The sequence below is a fragment of the Magnolia sinica genome, chromosome 5, assembly GCF_029962835.1.
Source record: "Magnolia sinica isolate HGM2019 chromosome 5, MsV1, whole genome shotgun sequence".
Lineage (NCBI taxonomy): Eukaryota > Viridiplantae > Streptophyta > Magnoliopsida > Magnoliales > Magnoliaceae > Magnolia > Magnolia sinica.
In genome coordinates this window covers 861,655-886,099 of record NC_080577.1, presented here as the reverse complement: position 1 = coordinate 886,099, position 24,445 = coordinate 861,655, and the positions used below count along the sequence as shown (strand labels likewise).

The following is a 24,445-nucleotide window of genomic DNA, read 5'->3' as shown; positions in this document are numbered from 1 at the left end:
GACCCAGCTCATGAAAATAGCTTAAGTAACATGTAGCTTATGCTACAGGCTAATTAGCATACGCTACATGCTATGTAATCTACGTAACATGTTGTGCAGATACAAGTTATTTTTCACTAAACATTAGAATTTTTAATGATTTTTTACATTTTTCAATTTCAAAATAAATCAATTAATGATTTCAATTATTTTAGTAAAATAGCATTAGCAACACTATCAAATCAGTTTTGTTGTTATTTCTTCATCTTTATACTCAATCTTTTCTCTATTTTTCCTATTACTCTAGGATGTGTTTGGTCGTACCAAATATCAATGCAACCACAAGCAACCTTAATATAAAAAAATCTAGAAGTAGTTTGTAGCTTACACTAGCGATGTTCACTATTTAAAACACTCTACTCAATCGACAGTTGGGTGAGAGAGTAGGACAGCATGGATTGCCAAACAACGGTTCATCTGTGGGTTTGAACATTGAAGAGTCGCCAGCATTTTTTAAATGGTTCAAAAGTAACATACAAGCCTAGCCCGTGAATGATTATCTTTCTTTGGTGAGAAAACAGTAATGCCCACATGTATATCAGAGATAACTAGCAATATATCTCATCCAGAAAAGAAAAAATAAAAAAGGAACAAAAATAGGAAACATGGCTTGGAGTTGGAAGTGTCAGTGGTCACTTAGTTCATCATATCAATTACAGTTTATGGACCTTGTACCTCTAGCGATTGTGTAACCAATTTGCATATATGTGTATGCATGCATGTACATGCATATGTACATATGCACGTACGTATGTACATACATACATACATACATGGGAGAGAAGGAAAACCCCAGACACAAACATGTGTCTTGGTGTCAAACATGGACAGCATGTTAAACAAGGTGATCGCAGAACATAACAAACACCTGGATGCATCTGTACAGTGGCATGATCATATAGAAATCTGTTATATGTAAATACAAATTCACATAGTTATTTGGAAAAGAAAAAGAAAAGGCAGAAACTTTATCTGGATGAATAGAAATATTTCGAAACTGAATGAATAGTATTTAAATAATAAATGATAACAAGAAAAGTGATAATGTTATGTGCTCATATTTTCATTTAATAGTAAAATATTGAAAATTGTATCTCGGTAAATATGTTGAAACTGAATACGTATTAGCTAAATGATAATAGGGAAAAATAAGGATATGATTAGTTTCAACCAACTGTAATAAACATCCAACATGCATGTACGCAAGGTATGTCTGATGCAAAAACTACTTAAATTATGAGCAGCCTTGTCCAACAAGTCCAATGATGTGGAGATTTAGGAGAGACATCATCATCATATCATTTGCCCAGATATTCATAAGAAACCATGTATCAATATCTTTAGTATCAAGATCATTATACACAGAAGCTGAGAGACCTGTGTTACCCGGCAATGGCATCGTGTATGCACCAAGATAGCATTTATGCATAACTTTCGATATCTTGCATGACCACTTAACATGCTAGAAAACTCTAGATGATGAGCAACTTAGAAATACCTTCACGAACTTCCCACTGAATACAGAAAGGGCCAATCTCCAGAATGCCGGTAAATGATGGATAAGTACAGCCGTTAACCTGCAAATGTACCTTTCTCTGAGAGCATTCACTTCCTCACCCATCTCTGTTGGTTGTGAATCAACTGGAAAATCACTATCACCAAGGAGAAGGGAATAATCGACATCCGACTGATCGAAATAAAAGAGATCAGATATTAATTGCATTTAATAAAGAACGACTCCTTTGATTAACTTCGACAGATAAATTAAAAAATAAGATCCAAAAACCAAAAAGATCCCAGGTGACAAGCATGCAAATTATCTTTCACTCGCATGAGAGTACGAATGCACGTAGATATACATTTATGCTCCCTCCTCTCTGTGTGTTTGCACGTACGCACACACACATAATTGTAAACGAAGCATGTGCAAGGCACATGGAACCCATAGTTATTTAAACCTTGAATAAAATAATTATTAATTTAAAAGTGTTTACTTTTACTTTCTTTATTGTGAAACTATCAAAACATCAGTTAGTGGACGTCTGACGGACTATCAATAATGAAAATAGTCTGAATGTTGGATATTAGGATCTTCAACCAATTTAATTTTTAGACTGACATATCTACCATTCGGCCCAGGGCTTGGGCTGTTTTATATGCTCATGTACAATTTCTGAGTGGATATGCATGACCATCAAGCTCTGCTAGAGTATCAAGTAACTCCCAACTTCTATTAATATTCAAGTTCCCAATTTGAAACAAAAATATGGCACCAAGGACTCCTTGTATTTTGATTGAAGAGCGGTGCTACCTGAAGCACAAGCCAAAGACAAGTGTCAATTTATGATAATTTGGCACGATCGTACAAGATCCAGCCAATTCAAAATAGGGGCTCACACTAAATGTTTCTAAGCCCAAAAGTTCAGCCGATTGCATTTGATATTAGAGCCAACACCACATCTATATTCAAGTCATGGAGAGGGCAACCAAGAGTACAATGGAAGCAGCCAAAAGGTGGAAATGGCTACCATGGACATCAGTTGAGGAACGTGGTGGTGTTATGATCCTCATGCTTTTAAGGACTTAGCATATTGCTTAAGTGCCTAACATTTGCTATTAGAACAAAGATCCCGTCCTGTGTTCGAATCGCAAACATGGAAACTCGCAAATGGCATCTTGGACATGAGTGAAAGCTGCCACATGATGGAAAGGGATACTTAGACATAGGCTAGAGTTACTTCCGCTACTCGATGAAGCCCCATGGAAACTGACTGACTACAAAACATGGTAGTGTGTTGCAATCCCTAAGGGTTTATGGGCCTAGCTTGACGTGTTCCAACAGTTCTAGGGCTTTTGGCATATATTAGTTACGTTCCTCAAATTTCGAAGTATTGATAACATAGTTCTTAATATCGGTATCATATTGACTGATACAGCTGTATTGTATCCATATAGGCTCGATACGATATGCGATGCAAGGTCGAATTGATCCGATAAAAAAATTTTAACTGCATCATTTCGTAACGGGAATATCGCCCAATATCGGTACCAATATCATGTGCCTATGTCAATCAAACCGATACAGGCCCAAAATGAATTGTTTCTCCATCTTTCCTCCTACTTGCTTCTATTTTTGAGATTTCATCCACAAGGGATTATTTGAGGCCCATTTTCGACCACAACCACAACAATTTTGAAAATCGAAACAAAGTTAGAAGCATCAATTTGAATATTTGAAGGCCTGGTACTCAGTTTAGGGAAAATCGAAAAAAAAAAAAAAAAAGTTTAAAAAACGTAACTTTTTTACTGGAATGTGATCGATTTGATGTTAACCAAATCATTTCGATTTGGTAGTTTTTTTTTTTTTTTTTTACTTTTTCCAATTTACACTGGAAATTTAGAGAATTTTCTAAAAAGAATTAAAACACTTTTTTTGTTGGAATATGATTGATTTGGTGCTATAACACCAAATCGATCAAATGTTGCATGATTGTATTTCAATTTGGTGGTTTTCCAAATATTTCTCTGTAAGATGGAATTTTTGGGGATTTTCAAAAAATATTTCAAATGCCTTCTTTTTAATCATCTTGATTTGGTCCTATAATACCAAATCGATCAAGTGTAGCATGATTTCCACTCGATTTGGTGGGTTTTCGATTTTTTTAATTTTTTTTTCTATGTACAGTGGAATTTTGGGGATTTTATGAAAATAATTAAAACAATTTTTTTTTTTTGTTTTATTTTGTTGAAATCAGATCAATTTGGTAAAATAACACCAAATAGATAAAATATTGTGCGATTTCATATTGATTTGGAGGTTTTTCGATTTTTAGGGGCGTCATGGATCCAGGTACTTCGTGGTCTATGAGTTATTAGCAGTCCAGGATCCAGGTACTTATGGGCGTCATGGAACTATCTATTGCTCACTCCCCTAGGGAGGCGAATGCCGTTGCTGACAACCTCGCTAAACTCGGTAGTGGTACCCAATTGAGCAAGGTTCTCAACTCTCCAGTGGATCTCCCCTACATCCCCAATGGCCTTCTCTTTTTGGACAAGGTGGGGCTTGGCAACCTGAGAGTGAGATAGCTTCTTTTTGTTAGTCTTTTCTTACGATAGGCAGGTCCTTGTCTCCTTTTGTTCTCAGGCCCGCCCAAAATCTCTCTTGTAATTATCTCAGTCTAATAAATAGAGTTTTTCTTATAATTTTATTTTTTAAAAAAAAGTTTTCTATTTTTATTTTTCCTATTTTCCCCAGAATTGTTTTTAGGATTTTCTAAAAATAATTAAAGTGCCTCCTTTTTTCATTTTTTTTTAAAGTGGAATGTGATCGATTTGGTGCTAAGATCAAATTTCCATTCTTTAATTTTTTCTATTTTCATTTGAACTTTTGGGCATTTTTTGGAAGTAATTAAAAAACCATATTTAATTGTTTTTTTTTACTTTATTAAAGTTAATTATTATCATGTATTTTTTATTGTTTTTATTGAATGGTAGTTGATTAGTAAATTTATGTGTTTGGTTAATTAGTTCTTACATGTGTTTTTCACTTTCATTATTATGATATGGTTCATACTTCATAGTTGATAGTTGATTCTTGATAGGTAATAGTCCAATAGATGATAGATAATCATATCATTAATATATGATATCAATATCTGACATGCATTAATAATATATACCAAAAATAAAAATAAAAAATCGACAACACACCTTACCGTAGGTCAACCCGTCGGGACGGTACTCTCACCAAAGACTAGTCCAAACACCATTAAATATATGATCAAACATAGTAAAAAAAAAAATTTGATAGATTCTTGGATAACTCATTTTTTTCCTATTTTTCTAATATTTTCCATTTTTTTATTAAAAGGAATTCTAATCGATATGGACTCGATACTAATACGTGACGCCCTATCGTATCATTTTTTGGTCGATTCGATACACCAACCAATACCAACATTTAGAACTATGGCTACTACAAAATGGGTCACCTAAGATGTCAACTGTGAAACGTGTTAATATGCTATAATACCCACTATTTTAAGCTTAGTTGCAGGATCCTTCGGACAAGATGTCGCTCCCATTTTAAACTCATGCTCATGCTCATGCTCTCACTTCCTAGCTATTTATAGGGGTTCAACTTGGGCGGTTCAGGTTGGGTTTGGGATTAACTCAAGCCAAATTCGACCCCCAAAATAGTTAACCCATGGCCTAACCCAACGCGAACTCAAAAAGGCTTAACTCATGTCCCAACCCAATCTAAGACCCAACCAATATATCATATCTCAACCCTAACACATCTCCGGTTGGGAGTCAGTTTGGGGAGAAGAATTTCCTTGCAAATATATTTTTTTAAAAAATCACCATTTGTACGATGTCAAAAAGCTTATGCTTGAAACTTTGTTGTTGTTGCTATTGTGGCCTCTGTTACAGCTGTGGAGGAGGAAGAGGAGGTTGATCAAATGGTGGTGTCATTGCCCACCCTTGATCGATCTATAAAGAGAGAGAATCTTGGGCCCTACTAGAGAGGGCAAAGTAAGTGTCACGCCCAATGTATCCTGTATTGGTATCAGTTGGTGTAATGGTGCCCTCCGATACCGATACAGATATGGGAGTGTAACAGCGATACGGGGGCGTAACGGCCCGTAACGGTGCAATTTTTATTTTTTTTACCAAAAAAATATAGATTAAATCCGGAATATTCTAAGCATTCCAAATATGCATTCATTTATAAATTGGAACATGTTTATGGTGGTGTAACGGTCCACTCTTTGGTGAGAAGTTGTATCGGACTGTCTGATGAATTTTGAAGAAGTTGGTACCAAGACTCAATCCTTTGACATACAGGTTAGGAATTGATGAGATCAACCAACCTGGCCAAGAAGAGAATTGGTATCTAATGAATTTATGAACCAGATAACTTGAATTTGACTATAATATTCATGTATTTAATTTTATAATTATCTAATTTATATACTTAACAATTTGATATCGTTTCTCCCAATAGTTCTTTAAAAAAATGAAATTAAATTCAGGTAGATGGCGTTGCCAATTTGGGGCTGACTTGGAGGACCAATCCATGCCCCAAATCAGCCTCAAATTCATGCAATTAATTGGCATCGTCCCACGTATGAATTGGTGGACATTTATTGGATAGTGAATCATGAAAATAAAAATAAAAAGGCACTATTTAAAAAAATAAGCATCCACAAATTAACAATTAAAACTATTCAAACAATTTGATTTTGGCATTGTGAGCTAGCAATTATAGTCCATAATTTAATTGGTAAATTTTAAGTTAATAAATGTCTCATGTACAATTTTTTAAGGGCCCAAATTAGGCGACACCCGAATTGTGAAGTGTAGCACACAAGTACCAAAGTTTTTTGGAATGTGTTATATCCACACCGTCCATCCATTTGGCCAAATAATTTTAGGGCCTGAGCCCAAAATTGAGGCAAATCCAAAGCTCAGGTGGACTGCACCATAAGAAACAACAATAATTAAACGTTCACCATTAAAAATTTATTGGGGGCTACAAAAGTTTTAAATCAAGCTGACATGTGTGTTTTCCCTTCATCCACATCAACGTGACCCAATTAATAGGTTCGATGAAAAATAAACTTCATAGTGGACCCTAAGAAATTTTTAATGGAGAGCATTCTATAACCACTGTTTCCTATACTGTGGTCCGCCTGAGATTTGGATCTTACTAATTTTTTGGATCATGACCCAAAATGATATGGCAAAATGGATGGACAGCATGGATAAAATATATACATTATGGTGGGGCCACGCGGCACGTGTACAAAAGCGTGCTGCGTAACTCCAGAGAGTCCGGTTTCTTTGGAAGCCCGGTGTACCTATGTGTATTGATGTCAGTAAGTCCTATGGGTCTGATCATGAGGTATGTGTTATATCTAAACCGTCCATTCATTTGACGAGATCGTCTTAAGGCTTGACACGAAAAATAATACAGATCTAATTATCAAGTGGACCACACTGCAAAAAGCAGTGGGGGATTGAACGTCTACCTTTGAAACCCTTTTTGGGATCACAAAACTTTTGGATCAATATGAAATTTGTTTTTCCTCTTCATTCAGGTCTTTTTGACCTTATGAACAAATTGGATGGAAAATATTTATTGTGGTGGGCCTACGAATTGTTTAACGGTGAAAATCATCATCTCCACTGCTATTTTTGGTGTGGTCCAGACGATCTTTGGATACGATTCATTTTTTAGGTAATGCTCTAAAATGATATTTAAAAATAGATGAACGGTGTGGATATAATAAATACATCACTGTGGAGCCCATGTAACTTTGATCTCCTTTGAACCGTTCGTACAACTCGGAGCTCGAGGAGTGTCAGCGCTCGTCTTAGCATGACATGTACCTACAGCAGCTATACTGGTGTGTGGTACACCAGTCAATCTGCTTTTGATTTCAAATGAAAAGGACGGGAGAGAGGGAAACCGATTTACGTCACAGAATCGGGGGGGTGCCCGTTTCGACCCTGTATCGCGTAAAGATGTCGGCCGTTACCGTTACGTATCGGCCGATACGACCATATCGTAATGGATACGGGACAGCCTCCATAGTATCCCATTCTCAGCTCCCATCTCCCACACCCCAAGTTCCTATCCTGGGATCCTACAAGGAGGAATTTCAAGGTGAATTTTTTTTGTAAGGAGCATAACCACAAGGGTATCCAAGTCACAAAACATCATCACTGCATATCTACTAATATAATCTTTTGAGTAGAATGCTAGAAAAGGAAATACAAAATGTAATCAAAACTTAAAAGAACGGGATCATGCTCCGGGCTCAATGCTACCAATACACCCTAGCATCACCTGCAGCGTAAACAAATGCGCATAAGCTTCCTACGAAGCTCGGTAGAGTGCGTGTATGTGTGCACAATGCATATGACAATAATAAAGATATCATAGTATGCAGAAGATGATGGAGGGCTAACCTGCCAAGTCCATGAATGTTGTTAGGCGTACCAAGGCTATGCAATGCAAGGCTTACGTGGCCGAATGTCATATGCTAGGGAAGCAACACAAACATGTCAATCCTCAACTAGTCCACATATCAGTACAGTTTGTATCTGGGAACATCATCGAGGTCTAATACACTCCAGCACCGGTTGCCGCCCCATCGCGTGCAGGACCAAGTGAGTGGAATAGACTTCACTATCCGCCTCGTCAGTGGTATGCCAATGCCCACCTGGCTCGCCGATAGCGGACACATTTACGAGCTAGTCATACTCAACCTAGCTTACAGCCCCCTACCCTCGGGCGGATAAGGTCACATCACACCCCTTTTCAACCGACCATGACATAGTAGGAAACGCGACTTACTAGTATTTGGCACTCGGGCACTCATGGTATCCACTCAGTCTCAACATTAAAACATCCTACTGGTACCACAAGCGTTTAGGGACTTTCGGCCAAGGACATCCATAATTCCCTAATGTTAGAACAGATATTTCCAATATCCAATACGGACATCCATGATATGCCTGTGAAGGTCACAACCCTAATGTCACCAGGGTGTAAGGTGATCATGACATACAAGATGCGAAATGCATGATTCATACCATCTAAGTCATGCACCAAACCTGCACATACCACGCTATCATGTGGGGTAACCCTATCTCATATGGGGTCCCCTAAGTATCCCAAGTCAAAATGCGCATGCTATGATCAATCGTCATCCACAACATTCATACAAACAATCTTGTCAAATCGCATATGCGATCGTGTGCGATTGCATATGCCTATGCACATATGCAATTGCACAATCGCATATGCGATCGCACATTTTTTTATTTTATTTTTAATAAAAAAATTAAAAATCAAAAAAATAGGGAGAAATTAAGAAAAAAATGAATATATTATTATATGCCCTTGGCCCTTACAATAATACATTTAATTTAGGTAAAATAAAACCAATTACATAATGAATTAAATATTAAGTCATCATTCATCAACAATTCTACATTCTACAATATAATTAACTTAACAAATATGAAATATCAACATTCGACATTCAACGCTACATCAGCAATCAACATCAACACAAATAGTAAACAAAATGAAAAAGTTAGAATTAGAACTAAGTCACTAACACAACACTAACTTGTAACTTGTAACAAAGTAACAAACTTTAAAATTAAAAATTTAAAATAAATAAATAAAAAAAAAGTTAGAACTTAGAACTTAGAACTTGGATATGATTATGAAACTTTAAGAGAGAATGAGATAGAAAGAGAGATAGAAACTAGAAAGAGAGAGTGGTGGGTTTGTTGTATGAATATGATTATGAATTTATGATTATAACTTGGAAAAATTAGAAACTACAAAGAGAGTTCAATAGATGGAGAGCTTGGTTGTCTTGTCTCTTGAAACTTGATTCTTGAATCCTTGTAGATGTCCTCGTCCCTTGATTAAAACTTCAATCTTGAAAGAAATATGGATGGAGGAGTGGAGCTTGGGGCTTGGAATTATGTAAGAGAGAGTGTAAGAGAGCAAAATAGAGATAGAGAGCTTTGAGTGCATGTTGGAGTGCTTAAAATCCCTTTTTATAGGGTAAAAAATCAAGATTTAAAAATAAATAATAAAAAAATTCCAACGGTCAGATTTCTGACCGTGGGCAAATATGCGATCGCATATGTGCAGTGATCGCATATGCCATTGTCGCATATGTGATTTGTGCACATGTGCGCATATGCGAATGTGCAATCGCACATGACAACACTGCATACAAATGATGCGTAGGGGCATATAACTAGGCATGATTTCATTACACTAAGCATGTTATTAGTGTGTCCTATCAGGCCAAGTATACAAGCATGTTATAAGACATATCAAGCAATAATTGTCCTTAATTAGCACATCATATACAAAGAGTGAGACCCAAAAAGAAGGCCCCACTAGAAATGTAAAGGTCTATGTGGCATGGCCCACTTGACACTAGAATCAGCCCTACACTTGGGCCTGCACACATAAAGGAGATTAAAATACAGATGTACGGTTTGGATAGAACATATATATCAAGGTGGAACCATGTCGGGCCCCTCAGTCAGGTTGGATAACAATTAAACATTACAGTGAGCCTATGAAGATTTCCAATGGCAAGCACTCAACCACTCTGTTTTCACGATGTGGCCCACTTAAATCCAAGTCCCACGCCCCTACCAAGATGGACGGTAGAGTAGCCAACACATAGCGGGACTCTAAAATGGTCCCCACAGCCCTGGTGGGCTGGGAAATAAACAGCAAAGAGGCCTAAGGAAGGTTTTAACAATAGACATCATTGCCTTCATTGTTTCCTACGGCACGGCCCACCTAAGATATGGATCGGCCAAATTTTTGGCCCATAGGATAAAATGATCTGACAAGACGGATGAACGGAGTGGATAAGACAGATACATCATGGAGTGATCCAAGAGTGGGCCCCTAAGCTGGGCATCCGCCTGCCAAGACGCTTGCAATAGCGCCTGCTATTGATTCTTTACTTCTTTATTATATTATTTTTTTGTTTTGGTCGCACACCATCAAAGCGAGCACCAAAAGGATTATCTACACCGTTCATCGCGTAGGCCAACTCGAGCGGGGTCCAATGGGCTTGACTGTGATTGGTTTGGATGATCAGGAACCCCACAGCAGACCTTGGAAAGTTTTAACAGCAAGAATTTGTTTTCCCTCCGTGCGGCCCTCTCAAAACTCGAAGCTACCTCATTTTTCTGTCCATAACCTGAAATGATCTAGAGAAACTGGTGAACGGCGTGGATTAAACATATACATCAAGGTGGGGTCCACGGCTAGGATGCCCCCACCCAACGTCCGCATGACTGACGTGAGGGGGTGCTCCCAACCCCACTGTCGCCTCTAGTGTGGTCCATCTGATGGCTGGATCGGCCTGAATTTTGTTCCCATCGGTCAAAATAAGATTGGAAATCTCCCGTGAGTGGAAACCCACTCCAAACCTCCCATGTAAAGCCGGTAATGACGTTGGGTGCTCCCAACCCCTTGATGCTTGTGGTATGACCTACCCGAGATCCGGATTTGCTTCATTTTTGGGCCCAATGGTCAAAATGGTCTAATGAAGCGGATGGACGAAGTGGATGGGACACATACATCAACGTGGGTCCCACGAGTGGGGACGGCCCTCCTGGTGGAACTGTTGTTGGCCAATAGCGTCCAAAGATGCTGCTTGCATCCAGCACCCGTGGCTGCTGCCCTTCCCTGTTTCTCTGTTGTGTTTAGGGGTGGTGGGGTCCACCTTAACATATCTACTCCATCCATCGTACTAGTCAACACATGGTGGGCCAAGGAACTTTGCATCAATTTGATTTTCAGTGTATTCCCACCATCCAAATATGTGCAATATGCTCAATAGGTTAGATAGAAAATAAACATCATGGTGGGCCACACAAGGTGGTCCATGTTGTGATAGCGTTCAGGGCACGTTCTCCAACAGCATGGCCCACTTACGAGCCCCACAACATCATCGAAAGTAAGAAAGGGAAAGGGAAAGGGAATGGAAAGAAAAGCAAGGAAAGATCCGGCCATCGAGGTGGCCCCTGCCACTATGGGGTCCACCATACAATCTATACATGATCAAGGTGCGCCCCACCCTTGTGAGCCCACTAAAATGGAAAGATCACAAAGAAAGGGAGGGTCTTGATCCTCCCATGCACTCACTTCGAAGGATGAACGGTTGGATCAGCTTAGATCGGCGATCGGATGGTCCACCAAGCTCCTCTCCACCCCTAATCTCATTTAATCTCTCTTTTGTCTTCTCTCTTTCTCTTACCCCCTTGATCCCTCCTAATTCTCTCTCAAGTTCTCTCTTTTCTCTTAATCTCTCACTAATCTTTCTTTCTTTTCTCTCTTTCTCTTAATCTCTCCCTAATTCTTTCTAATCATGTTCTTTCTTCCTCTTAATCTCTCTACACTTGCTAGAAATTTGTAGAAATGAGAGGGAGTTAGGGAGTTTTGTGGTAGAACTTTTAGGATAGGGAGGGAATAAGAAGAAGATGGAGGGATAAAATGGAGAGAAAAGGAAAGAATGATGGCTAAGCATGGGTAAGGACATGGGTTGCATGAGCAAGATATAGGCTTGTTTGACTAGTGGGGGGAGAGAGAGACATGAGTAATGGATGGATTGATTGATGGATTGATGGACTTGGCAACATTGGGATTTGTGGAAGTCGGGCCAGTGTGCGTTGCGCGGCCCACCTTGGATTGTGCCAAAACTACAACTTCTAATCTAGGGATCGCAATGGGGTGTGCTGCACGGCATTGGAATCGTAGCGCCCGTGCGGTCACTAGGGTACAAGTCTCGAGGTGTTGTGGTACCAAAATAAGGACGCGGTCAAAACTCATTGATTCGCTCCACCAGGAACATGCCGGTATCAAAGTTGAAGCGTACAGAAGGTCCCACGAAGTTACGGTCTTACAATAAGAATGTAATTTTGGGTAGAGACGGGGGATATTATGATTAAAATAAGGGACACTTTGTATGGTTGCTTGATATGCAAGCATTGATGAATTTTACACAAGAACTAAGAAGTATCTTCAACAACATTTTCTGACAAAAAGATATGGGTCATCTACGATACTTCCTTGGTATACCAGTAACTAGATCCAAAGAAAGAGTCAAATCTATCTCGATAGAAATTTGTTCTATATTTACTCATGGAGACGGGACTTCTTGGGATCAAGCCAGTTGGCACTCCAATGGAGCCTAATCACAAGCTTCTAAGTGATCAAGGAGACGCAGTGGAAGATTTTGGGAGGTACAGAAGTTTGGTTGGAAAACTTATTTTCTTAACTATCACTCGACCAGACATATCATATGTAAAGAGCGTGGTAAGTCAATTCATGAGTTCTCTAAGAATACCTCACATGGAAATAGTAATTCAAATTTTGCATTACCTTGAGGAAGCACCAGGTCAAGGAATTTTGTATAACTAGAATTGTCATCTTCAGGTCACAGGATATTCAGATGCAAACTGACTAGGTTCCTTAGTAGATAGAAAATCCACTATTTGATATTATACATTTGTGGAAGGAAATCTAATCGCATGGAAGAACAAGAAGCAAAGTGTGGTGACCCATCACACAATCCAGTGCCAAAGCAAAGTACGAAACAATAACTCATACCTCCAATGACTTGATGGGGATCAAGAAATGAGATTTACAGTGCACATACCTATGCAATTGTTTTGAGACAATGAGGTTGCTTCACACATAGCAAACAATCCAGTCTATCACAAAAGAACTAAACACATCGAAGACAATTGTCACTTCATACAGGAGAAAGTTTCCAGTGGCAAAATCACAACTCCATAAGTTCAATCTTAGCTACACGTATATATTCCAAGCATGGCATAGATAATGTATATGCTCCATGTTAAGGGGAAGTGTTAATAAAAGTGATTAAATGTGATACGGGCCTACGCCCACTTAGATGGTTATTTTGGTCTAGGACAGAGGGGATTTTTGTCTTTTTATTAATGAAAATTTTGTAATTATGAAACTTCAGTAATATAAAACAAGGGGGGTTAACTCAGCCCATTCTCCTCCTCTCCCTTTATTCTTCTTTATTCCATCTCCCTTTTCACTATTTTATAGCAACGATGAAAACAATCCATAGATATGAATATTAGTATCGTACCGGCAAACATTGCTGTATCGTATTCATATCAGCATGAGATGATATGCGATACATGGTCGTATGGACCTGATACGAAAAAACTGACCAGTATCTGCCCATATCGGCCGAGACGGTCATAAAAGCCCAATTTAAAATTATTGTTTTTTCAAAATTTCACTCATCTCCTCTTCTTCTTTTTTTCGTTTAAATCATGGAAGAAGTTGAAAAAGTCATTTTAGATTAGATCTAGACCTATTTTAAGATCAAAACAAATTATTTGAATGAGATTCGACAAATCGAAGCAAAGTGGACCATTTATGGGAAAAAACGGAAAGAGTGGTAAACCTTCACTTTCTTTTTGATATTTTTATCTTCTGTTTGTTGTATTTCAATGCACTACGCCCTAGTTCGCCAAACCATGCTTGATTTGTGTTCAATCAGGGCCCATTTAGTTGACCTTCAACAAGTCAAACCGACAGACAACATTTTTATCAAAGAATAGTCTGATACACCATATGCATGTCCAAAAAAAAAAAAGATTGATTCTAGAATATCTTATTATTTCTTTTTTTCCCTGATATTTTCCTTAATTCTTTGGCTTAAAAAAATCGACCGCTATGGGCCAATATTGTCCGATGTGGACCAATATCGATATGCGATGCTCGTACTGTTTCATTTTTTGCTTGGGCCAATACGCCCACCGATACCGATATTCAAAACCATGAAATAATCACACGTACAGAGTGATGCTTTGTCACAAGTGAGAATATCTCCAAATATTCAACTCGAAGAGTCCAAGAGAACCTTTTGACAACTAACCAGGTTTTTAAACGATCCAATGAGTCATGAGGATTGTATTTTACCATATACAATCATTTGTATCCAACTACAAGCTTTCCAACAAGTAATTTAGCTAATATCCAAGTTTGATTTTGATTGAATGTGGTCATCCCTTCTTCCATGACACGTTTCCACCCATAACAAATCAGAGCCTCCTCGAAGGAACTAGGTGTAGACACAGACGACAGAAAAATGTCAAAATGAAGGAGAACAACTGAAAGAAAACAATGTTGAAAATACAAGACTAAGTACATTAACAGATACCCTTATGAAAAGCAATTGGTAAATTACATTCATCTGATGGTGTAACCAAGGACACAGAAGAATGATCATATTCCTGATGAATCGGGACTGGAAGAAGTCACGCTCGTATGTACTCCATTTGCACGGTTGAAACATTTGGAGTAAACCTGCAAAGGCCAATTTGCAAGTTGTACAGACATCTCCCCAACTTTAGTAATAATATCAGGTACAATGGGAAGAGTAATTATAGAGTTCTCTTCAAACTATAAGGACTTTCCTTTCTCGAGCAAATATAGACTTTGTTCAAAGAAAGTAACGTCAGCTAGCACAACGCCTCTCGGAGATAGAGTTATAACATTTGTATCCTATTAGGTATGGGAGTACCCAAGAAAAATATACTTAGCTCTTGGAACAAACTTGTCAAGAACATGATCAAGCTAATGAACAAAACATACACGACCGAAGACCTTTGAACAAATAGAATAGGAAGGAATTTGAGAACACAAGATAGACAGAGGTGACTTTCCATCTAGGACCAATGAAGGCAACCAATTTATTAGGTAGCACGCAGATAAAAACTGAATCACTCCAAAATATTCTCGGAACCTTCATATTCAATAACAACACTCTAACAACTTTAGGTAAATGATGGTTCTTATGTTCAGCTACCCTATTTTGTTGTGGTGTATGTGTATATGAAGTTTGGTGAATAATATCATGAGATGAAAGACATGAGTTAAAGTCATGAGATAAATATTTCCTAGCATTATCTGAACGTAGAACACAAACCTTAGAATTGAATTGATTTTGTGCTTCCATATGAAATTCTTTAAAACAAGAAAACACTTCTGAGCTATCTTTCATCGAATATAACTGTCATACAAGAATAAACATCCACAAGAATAACAAAGTACTTGAAAGCAAATAAACCAATAAGATGAACTACACCCTGAATATTAGGTACTAAATCAAAAAGTTTATCACTTCACTTGTCCACAAGAGGAATAAACGACACTTTATGGTGCTTACTCAACTCACAAGCCTCACACTCTAATCTAAACACATGTGACAAAGATGGAACGAGACTCTTCAAACTACTAAAGGAAGGATGATCAAGCCTAGAATGCCACTCATGTTGAGAGACATCTACCCATAATCCAGCTCCAATTATTTCACTATCGACGTAAAAGAGTGCATTCACTTCATGCCCTCCATCAATCATCCTCCCCGTCTTTAGATCCTGGAATTCACAATAAGAAAAATAAAACCTCATAGAACAATGCAACGATTTGGTTAACTTACAAATAATAAACTCAAAGGTAATTTAAGAATGTAAAGTACCGATGACAATGAAAGCGATGCGGTAGGACTAGTATCCAACCCAGGCAAGAGAGTTAAAATACCATCTACTAATGTGATAGAAGAAATGGATGACTGTACTAACTGAGACAATACACTATACTTACGAGTCATACGACCGGAAGCTCCTAAGTCAATGACCTTAGGAACACTATTAGACGATGCAAGACAAATGACACCTGACTACGTGAGAGTAGTTATGGGTGATGATGCACGAGTGGGACAATCCTTCAGAAGTCTGGAATATTCCTCCTTGAACAGTATAATTATATCATCTATAGTACTTGGCTCATCAACAGATGAGAGAGGCTTGGAGACAACCACCAATGCCATCATCAGAAGAACGAACATGATTCACCCAAGCAGGCTTACCAATAAAGTCCCAACACATATCAGTTATGGGGTAACTAAGACCACAATGAGTGCACTGCTGATTACCATGACCACGACCGCGGTTGCTACTGAAATTTGTACAATGGCCTTCCCAATTACTTCTCTCTAAAGCGACCTCTCCCTAGATCTCTACCACCAAAATGACCACGACTTTCCCCATCTCCTCTACCGGATGTTGAAACGAATGCAGAATGATCTAATGAAGGTGAACTATGTACATTTACCGCATATTAAACGCAAGTGAATGCCTCAGTGATCGATGGGATCTCACTACCTCCAAGGAGCTAAGCTCAGACAGGCTAGAACTCGGGAAAAAAAAAAAACTAGAGAGGAATTTAGCAACACGAAATTCCTCTCTCAATCATCTCAATCTCATAATCGAAGAACAAGAGATGGTATAAGTTCAGTTCTTTCCACGTGCCTCTCAAGGCTGAATAATTGACGCAGGACATGAAATTCAAGTATGATGTGCAAAATTTTCAGGCTTTAGATTACACTAGTTCATAAACAATTACACAAAATTCCACATCCCATACAAGTTTAAACACTCAATCTAGGGGAATCTTATGTGGGTCCAGGCCTACACATACTAGGGCCAGATCAATCAAAATTATAGACCAAATAAGAATCAAAGGAGGGTAAATTCATCCACACATGCACAAAAATAATTCCCCCAATCCAAGGGATTTAGAAATTTCAATTCGGGGAGCCCTAAGGTTGAAGGAAGGGCATAAAATTGGGGATTTGAGTAATTTAGGGTTAGGTTTAGGGATTTTGGGTGAAAGAGGAGTGACAGAGAAGTGAGATATGAACCAGAGAAGTACTGCACGTGTGGACAGCAACAATGGCCTAGACGCACGTGTGTATAATCCCGGCCGCACGTGTGTGGGGCCCACTATTCAGAAAAATACCACCTTAGCCCTGTTCGGCCAGAGATGGACTCCAAAACCCCCAAATCTTAACTCGATCTAATGCACCTTTTGTGCGTGATGCTCTGCCGAAGTTTCAACCCTCCTGCAGGGCCAGATTCTGAAAATCTGCTGTAGAGAGAAAAACGGCTGCAATAGAATATGGATTTGAAGCGTAGATGATTGTAGGAGGAGAAATATGGATGGAAGGTGGGGGTGAATTGGGATAGCTGTGGCTTTGCACCATGGTAGTCAACCCTTCGAGGAAGGGAGGGTTTCGCACCCAATTGAATCTCCACAACTCAAAAATTTTGAGGAGCAGAAAAACACAGCAATTTTATTAATCTTCATTGAGAAAAAAAAAAAAAAAAGACTACAAGGGGTACCTATTTATAATAAAAACCTACACCCCAAAAGTCGCGCCATGTGCGCATACTATTACTTAAAGATGAAGTACTCAAAAATAATAACTAATCAATGCAATCTAAACCGTTCATGATGTTCCTAATAACGATAATAAGCAAAACTCAAAGTCCTAGGTCACCTATGGTAGTGGGCCACAATCATGAGATCCAATAATGGGATCCACATGATGTTTGGGTCCACCCCAAGGAACCAAAATACAGTCCTCTAACTAGGAGGCCCTCCATAGATGTCGTCATCGATCCAGATCGAAGGTGGGTCCCTCCTTGCGTACATGCATAAGGGAGCGTGCGTGTGCGCGAGATGTCCCCATCAATAATACTCTTTGAAGCTCTTATCTCCCTGCTGAAGAGAGAAGATATTAGATAGTAACTCGTAGATTGAATTAAATTCTCTTTGTCTAAATACATCTCTCTCGTATTAATCTCATATGCCCTTTGTCGTCTTGAAAAAGAAAGCATTTGCACTAATCTGAGGATAAGCATTTGCACTAATCTCATATGCCCTTGAACCCAATGTGAATCAAGCTTTACCAAAAAGACGCATTGATCAAAAGACAACCATTATACCTGTAGAAATATTTAGAAAGAACGAGATAGTTGTAATAGAATTACCACCATTTTCAGTTGTAATAGAATTACGACCATTTTGACTTATCCACCATAAGCATGTTACACATGAACAACAATCTAGACAAATCGAAACTGTGGGCCCCATCAGAGATTGAGCACAGCACACTAAATTGTATGAGCTCCATCACGTTTCACCGATTAAATCGGGATCCTTGAACATTTTATTTTTAACCTTCATATTAATATCCACAAAATTGAATGCTCAGAAGTGAGGGCAACTCAATAAGTAACAATTTCAGGCTATGCTCCATCCTCAGTAGGTATGATGATTTGAATGGTCCAGATTACCATATGTCCATTTAAATGAGGTGGTGAACCATCACCAGTATATTCCCTCCCTCCATACTTCCCTTGGTTATATTTACTTACTTTTAAGGACTAGACAAATGAGATTGTTCGCCAACATTTATAAAAGGGTGATGATTCTTCATGGACGACAGCAACAGGACCATCAAAATCATGGCCCCATTGTAAATGGAGCATAGCCCAAAAGTCACACAAATCAGACAATCTAAACCATTCAATCTTACCTATTTATTTTGGACCCTGGCCATTTTATTCTTAATCATTCATTTGATAGCCACCTAATGGATGGTTATGCTTGTTTGATCAGATCAGTGTTTAAGTCCAAGAATGGGCCTTACAATTTGGTTGGATTGGATTCCAAACGCACACACCACATTTAATGAATAGTTCAGATTCCAAATATAAATGCCACGTGTATGATGGATGAGTCATCATTCTCTCAAGAATTATATGAATGGTCCACATAGTCGGTGATTGAGTCATCATTGTCTAAAAAATGACAATGAATAGTATGGCTTGACATATGTGATGGACGAGTCATCATTGTCTAAACAATGTTGGTGGACAACCCCCCCCCCCCCCCCCCCAAAAAAAAAAAAGCACCCACTCTCAAACTAGCCTATAATTTGAAAGGAGGATTTGTGAACAAGTACACCACATGTTGATTGCACATTTCAATAGATCATGGATGATTCTCAACCCATCTTGTACATGCAACAGTAGCATGTAGTAGTAACAGTAGCAATAGTGTATCTAGAAATCTATACTGGTGTTGCCTATAGATTTCAGGTGGTGAAATTTTAACTAATACAAACACAGACAGATTATACACAAAGGATGTAAGGAGACAGTAACAGAGCCACATTCAGATGACCTATAATGAACCACTTACAGACTTGTTTAAGTTTTGTTGGATTTGCCTCCATCGTGCATCCGATTGCACTCTCTCTTGGATCTCATTATGCAAAGCTTCCAACCGTGCTTTGTGATCCAAAGTACAATTGTCAAGCATTCCTCGAATCCTGCAATTCTGCCAAATGGATGCAAAAAAAAAAAAAAAAAAAGTGGACTAAGCTATAGACAAAACAATATATAATCTGAAGAATAAACAAGGGAATGAAAAGTTGGAACATTTTTGATGGTATAGCTTAACAAACAATCCTGCAGACCTGTAAATTTAGATAGTGCCACAAAGGGTCTGAATCAGGTTCTAACTCCAACAAGAGCCTGACAGTGTTTTCAAGCTAGCAGAAATAAATAACTGAGGTTAGCAGCATATAAGACAGTGCAAAAGTAGCGTACTAGTAAATGAAAGTAAAATTTCAAAATAAAAAAGCGAACAGTGCACAAGATCTCAGTGTGTGACTCCTGTGCACTAGATAATTATAATCAACATTCCATTTTTTTACATCTCTCTCTCTCTCTCTCTCTCTCTCTCTCTCTCTCTACCACAACCTTCACATCAAATTAGCACAAAGGAAAACTTATTGGGGCTCAACATGATGTGTGATGTAGGACCCGTGTAGGGGTATATGCAAGAAACAAAAAAAAAAAAAAAAAAAAAACCCATCACAATCTAATTTCAAATTTTTTGATGGTAGGCATAGTTACCTGCAACTGCAAGGATTTATTTAATACAGCATTCACCAAATGGGAACAGCAAGAAAACAAAATGGGTTGGGAGAATAGAACTAGCCGGTAAGAAGTTCATAAGCGCTAGGAAGGAAAAAAAAAACACGTTTCACTGATGCTCAGTAAATGTTGGTGACCCATTTGGATGCATATTGAGTTTTCAACCCTTTAAGATACAAATTGTGTTACTAACCCATTTGGACAAGCCACACGTGAAAAATTATTCACCAATTATAGTAATCATATGTTTGGGTGTTCTTGTTTCCCAAGGCTGAGTTGACACATCAAAGTTAATTTATCTCGACGACTATTTGGGGCAGAAGATATGGCAACACACTAGTGTGCTTAGTGTGGGTTGCTTTTCCATGCTATGCAAACACCAAGTTTGTTTGCTTGGTAAACGCTGCAACCATGACATTGAAAGACAACTAAATGCTACAATAAAACAGTAATGCATGCACACAAGGAATTAGCTTTGAATATCAATCAAGAAGCAACAAATACGAGCATTGGTAATTTCAAATCATTGCCTAGCTATATAAGACAAGTCTTCTAAATCATGTTTCACCAATCATTCCTAAGGATTGCCTTGATAAGTTAACAAGCCTTCATCATTCATCTCAACACCTCCAACCAACTTTATAGGACTCCCACCGTCTTCATTTCATGTCCTTCGACCCTAACCAAGGTCTTGCAATACAAGGTAACCTCTAGTTTTCATAGTAAATGGCCAAACCAAGCCAATTTTATCTTTATCATTTTACTCACATTGGGGCTCACTCTTAGGGGAAGCTTGGAAAAGCCAAGATTTGAAACACACAGACACACACATCTGTGTGAAATTTGAATAAAATTCATTTAAAGAGACTTTTCGAAGAAGTTTAGGAACTTTAGAAGTATATGTGAGTAAAATTCAAATTGGGTACCTTAGAACCCATGTTTAGTAACTTTAGGAGACTTACCAGCAGTCAAAATTATTAAAATATTAGGAGTTTAAGGTAGAGTCATAGTTCAGTACCAAGTGGTTACTTGGTGCTTACAATTATGGTGATATTAGCAATGTCCCTGAACCTTTTAATGACACATGGGACGTCCAATCAATGAATGAACCTTTCGTTCATTCATACAACTAGGAGCAAGCCATGGTGCATAACTCCTTGTACAATTCTAAACATCTGATCAATAGCATGAAAAATGGACAGTTGAGATTGAGTGGAGAAAGAGAATAGGTTGAATCATCATCTTGAAACATCTATTTGATAGATCCCACTTTGTATTGGTTATGATTCCAGAGCAGCACTTTGGTTTGATGATTCTAACCATGTGATCTATGGCTCGTAAACAATGGATGGTTGTAAAAACTGTCCCTCATTCAAAGGACGAGGATCATCCAATTGGCCAGATTCTTGCACCATGGTTTCTTCCCTATGGTACTATTGAATGAACTGTCCCGATTGATGATTGTGCATCCCACATGTCATTTTAAAAGGTTTGGCGACATTGCTAACATCCCCACAAAGGTTGGGAAATCAGCAAAACCCATATATCTTAGCTTTCTCCCAACATTTTGGGGCAACTAGAATTGTCGATGGGGAAAGTCAGATTTGCACGGTCAAATGGCCAAGCTAAGCCTATTCAATCAAAGTTAGATCAGTTTTTTAGCATCGGCAAGTTGCATCGATAAATTTCCATTAACTTGTCAATGGGGTTACCTCAACTTATTTCTCACCATTGTCCAAATTTTCTTGGAGTGGAGATGGGGAGTTGGGGGCCGAGACCTTTCATATCTGAATTAGCATCTCGCTTGAGGTGATAGGTTTTATTGATCAAGTCATGGGATGGTGGGCTTCTTTTGATATAACGGGCCATCCGGGTTTTATTCTTTTCCAAAAATTACACCTTCTAAAGGGGAAGAGATTTTTCGCAATAGAGAATGAACTGGATAGTGTATTGGAAGAGGATCCAAATGCTCAATATCAACGAAGAAGAGTCGAGGTTATTGTAAGAAGAATGGGATCATAGGCATATTCTTCAGGTGGGTTACAAAAATCTTTTGAAGGAGGAAATTAAATGGAACCAACGTTCGAGAGCAACTTGGCTCAAGGAGGTGGATAATGATACCAAGTCCTTTTACGGTTTAGCTAGTGCAAGAGCACAAGCCAATAGAATTGAAAGCGTAGTTGGTGGATGGGATCAGAATAAAGGGTAAAATGAAGGTTTGAGAGGCTATAATGGGTTTTTACAAGGACTTGCTCTCACGTCTAGAAATCATTAGACCAAGTTAGATAACTTGGGGTTTGAGTTGATGTCCAGAGAAGAGGTAAAGATAGCAATCCAAGAATTGGAAAGTGCTAAAAAGGACATGACGGGCTTCATTAGTGAGTTTTGAAAAAAATTACAATTTTTCAGCAGAATTGGGAACCATTTTATTTTGTCAATTCCTAAGAAGGGGCAGATAGTTTAAAAGATTTCCAGCCTATCAATTTCATAGGTGCTCCACATATGATCGTGGCTAAGGTCCTCACTTCTAGGTTTTGAGTCATTCTGGGTTGAATCATATGAAGGCGTGTTGTAATGGAAACAGTGGTTATAATGACCACCACCATTATCGCTATGATATGGACTGTAACAGCCGTTACAATCTCTTTTTCTTTTCGGTATTTTTTTTTTTAAAAAAAAAACGTCTATCAGCCCCATAATGGACCATTATAAGGCCGTTACAGCCAATGTGGGTCATTTTTCCATACTGGCCATTATGACCCTATAATGCGTAACAGTTGGCACTGTTATAGCTATTTAACAGTCGATACGGCCCCGTAACAGCCGTTATGGCAAACCATGAATCATATCCAAGGTGCAGGGGGCTTCTATGGAAGGAAGGCAATTTTTCGATTGCTCATTGATTGCCCATGAAATTAATAATTCGTGTCAAAGGGAGGGAAAAAGTGGTTTTGTTTGCAAGTTAGATTTGGAAAAAGCATACAATCACGGAGATGGCCCTTTTTGGATTATATGTTGAGCCCGATTGGATGGGAGAAAAGTGGGGAAGTTAGTTTTAGGAGTGTGCAAGCTCGGCCAAGTTCTCAGTTTTAGTTAACAGTTCTCCCAAGGGGTTCTTCCAGTCGGCTAGAGGTCTAAGACAAAAGGGATCCTCTGTCTCTGTTCCTTTTTGTAGTGGTGGCGGAAGCTTTGAATCGTATGTTGAACAAAGGGATAATTGAATGTCCTTTTAGCGGCTTCAAGGTAGATGGAGGGGAATTCCAAGATCAAATCTTCAGTTTTGTCAACAACACAACTTATATTCTATGAGGCAGATGCCACTCAAGCAGACAATCTTCAGAAAGCTATATTTTGTTTCAAAGAGGTGTCAGGCTTAAGAGTGAATATTCAACAGTCTGAAGTGTTAGGAATAGGGCTATCTAGGGAGGAAGTGTGTGCTGTAGCTGGAGTGTTTGGGTGTAGGCAGGGGTCGTTCCCATCCACATATTTGAGTCTTCCTCTATATATTGGGAAGGTGGCAAAGCATTTATGGAACTTGGTGATTGAAATATTTGAGAGGAAACTATCAACATGGAAGAGGACATTTGCCATTGGGGGGTAAAATAAAATTGATTAAAGTGGCTGAATTGAATCTTCCTTGCTTCAAGTCTATCTTCAAATATCGAAAGGGGGTGCTCCTGGGGAAGAGAGAGAGAGAGAGAGAGAGAGAGAGAGAGAGAGAGTCTCTTGTGTTGTTTCAACCCTTCTTTTTCTTTTTTTTATCCTAGACAACTCGAGGGTAGCATCCAAACAAGCTCATAACAATAAAATTATGGTGTTGGGGAGTGTAAGTTTCTCCCCAGGGGGGCGAGAATGAGTCGATGGTGACTAACGGATAGAAATGGGGGTGTTACATCGGAATCATCAGCTAGTGGCGATACAGGGGCAAGATGTTCAAATGGGAAAAGGTAAGTCAATGATGGGGGTTGAGGACGCCATCTCTATTGATTCTGGGGAATCA

General features: G+C 38.6%; 1 protein-coding gene across 3 annotated transcripts in view; it reads right to left on the bottom strand.

Annotated features, from left to right (window-relative positions):
• Positions 1–24,445, bottom strand: part of LOC131245044 (exocyst complex component SEC5B-like) — a 132,135-nt gene that overhangs the window by 79,521 nt on the left and 28,169 nt on the right. For all 3 annotated transcript variants that reach the window (XM_058244223.1, XM_058244224.1, XM_058244225.1), the window contains 3 exons: positions 19,983–20,057; positions 19,706–19,843; positions 1,538–1,726 (listed from right to left, as the gene is read on the bottom strand). In XM_058244223.1, coding sequence (XP_058100206.1) covers positions 1,538–1,726; positions 19,706–19,843; positions 19,983–20,057 — 402 coding nt within the window. The remainder of the gene's footprint in view (positions 1–1,537; positions 1,727–19,705; positions 19,844–19,982; positions 20,058–24,445) is intronic.